Source organism: Penaeus monodon, chromosome 33 (assembly GCF_015228065.2).
Source record: "Penaeus monodon isolate SGIC_2016 chromosome 33, NSTDA_Pmon_1, whole genome shotgun sequence".
NCBI classification, from domain to species: Eukaryota; Metazoa; Arthropoda; class Malacostraca; order Decapoda; family Penaeidae; genus Penaeus; species Penaeus monodon.
This window is the reverse complement of record NC_051418.1, coordinates 10,403,355-10,404,477: the sequence shown is the minus strand read 5'-3', so window position 1 is coordinate 10,404,477 and position 1,123 is coordinate 10,403,355. Positions and strand designations below refer to the sequence as shown.

The 1,123-nt window shown below is 44.0% G+C and overlaps 1 protein-coding gene across 1 annotated transcript in view; it reads right to left on the bottom strand.

The window, feature by feature from the left end:
- The window catches only part of LOC119593999 (xaa-Pro aminopeptidase 3-like), a gene marked incomplete in the record, with an annotated part of 9,131 nt that overhangs the window by 2,029 nt on the left and 5,979 nt on the right, over window positions 1-1,123 (bottom strand). The window contains 2 exon segments of the mRNA XM_037943026.1: window positions 91-332; window positions 435-1,077. Coding sequence (XP_037798954.1) covers window positions 91-332; window positions 435-1,077 — 885 coding nt within the window.

Sequence of the window (1,123 nt, the reverse complement as noted above, 5' to 3'; positions counted from 1 at the left end):
TAAAGATTAAGAGTAGTAGTTATTAAAGTTATGTAAGCCAAAAAAGACAAAGAAAATAGGCACTTGAATCATATAAAAACAAACACTGACCCGCATCAGTTGTCCGTCAGAGAAGCTGGTGGGGAGGATGCATAGTTCCTTGAGGACAACACCAAGCTTGGCACACATGATGGAGAAAAGTTGATCTAGTGTGGGTCGCTTGGCACATGCTGCAATGACCTCCTGTTGCACCTCCAATACTGCCTCATAAACATCTCTCTGGGCAGGTGTGAATTCTCCACTAATGGGCCAAGTCCGTGTCACATCCCCACTATATCCTCTAAATTCACTTCCTGAAAAGGAATAAATCAATTCCAAATTAGCAAATAAGGATTACACTAATTATCTTAGTAAATTCAATGCTCCAAATTGATAACTGAATATTTAGGTGTTACCTGCATCCATAAGCACCATCTCTCCTGGATTAATAATTTGATTGTTGTTAATATAATGAATGATGTTTGCTCTTTGACCTCCTGCCACAACAGGAGGATATGCTAAGTAGTCTCCACCACGCATCCTACACTGGTAGTCCACTGTTGCAAAAAGTTGATGTTCCATGACTGGTGCTCTTGTAGCTCTCATTGTTGCTGCCAAGGATTCCCCACTTATTCTGCATGTGTGCCTCATCAGTTCTATTTCTGCTGGTGACTTAATGACTCTTAGTGCATGAAGATGGGATTTCGGGGACTCTAACCCTCCCTGTCGACCCCCCATGACCCAACTCTGGATCATGCGGTGGATCTCAGGATTGGGTGGAGAGTGATTGTGGTACCAAAGAGTAGGGGAGCTGAGATCAGACTCTAGGTGGCCAAGGTAGCGTGTCAATTCTGATAATGGGAGCCCCATATCAACACCCCACACATCTGAGGCAGCTGCTGGACCTGTGCGAGGGCCATCCCACAGTTCTTGAGACGGATCATGTCTTGGAGTGAACATGACAGCTTTGTGAGTTGGGAGGTTCCTTCCAGGAAGAGAATGCAGAACTAAAACACAATCAGCTTCCAAGCAACCACTCATGTAGAGCATATCTGTATCCTGAAAAATAATATAACATTGACTAATGAGCCTAAGGAAGGATAGG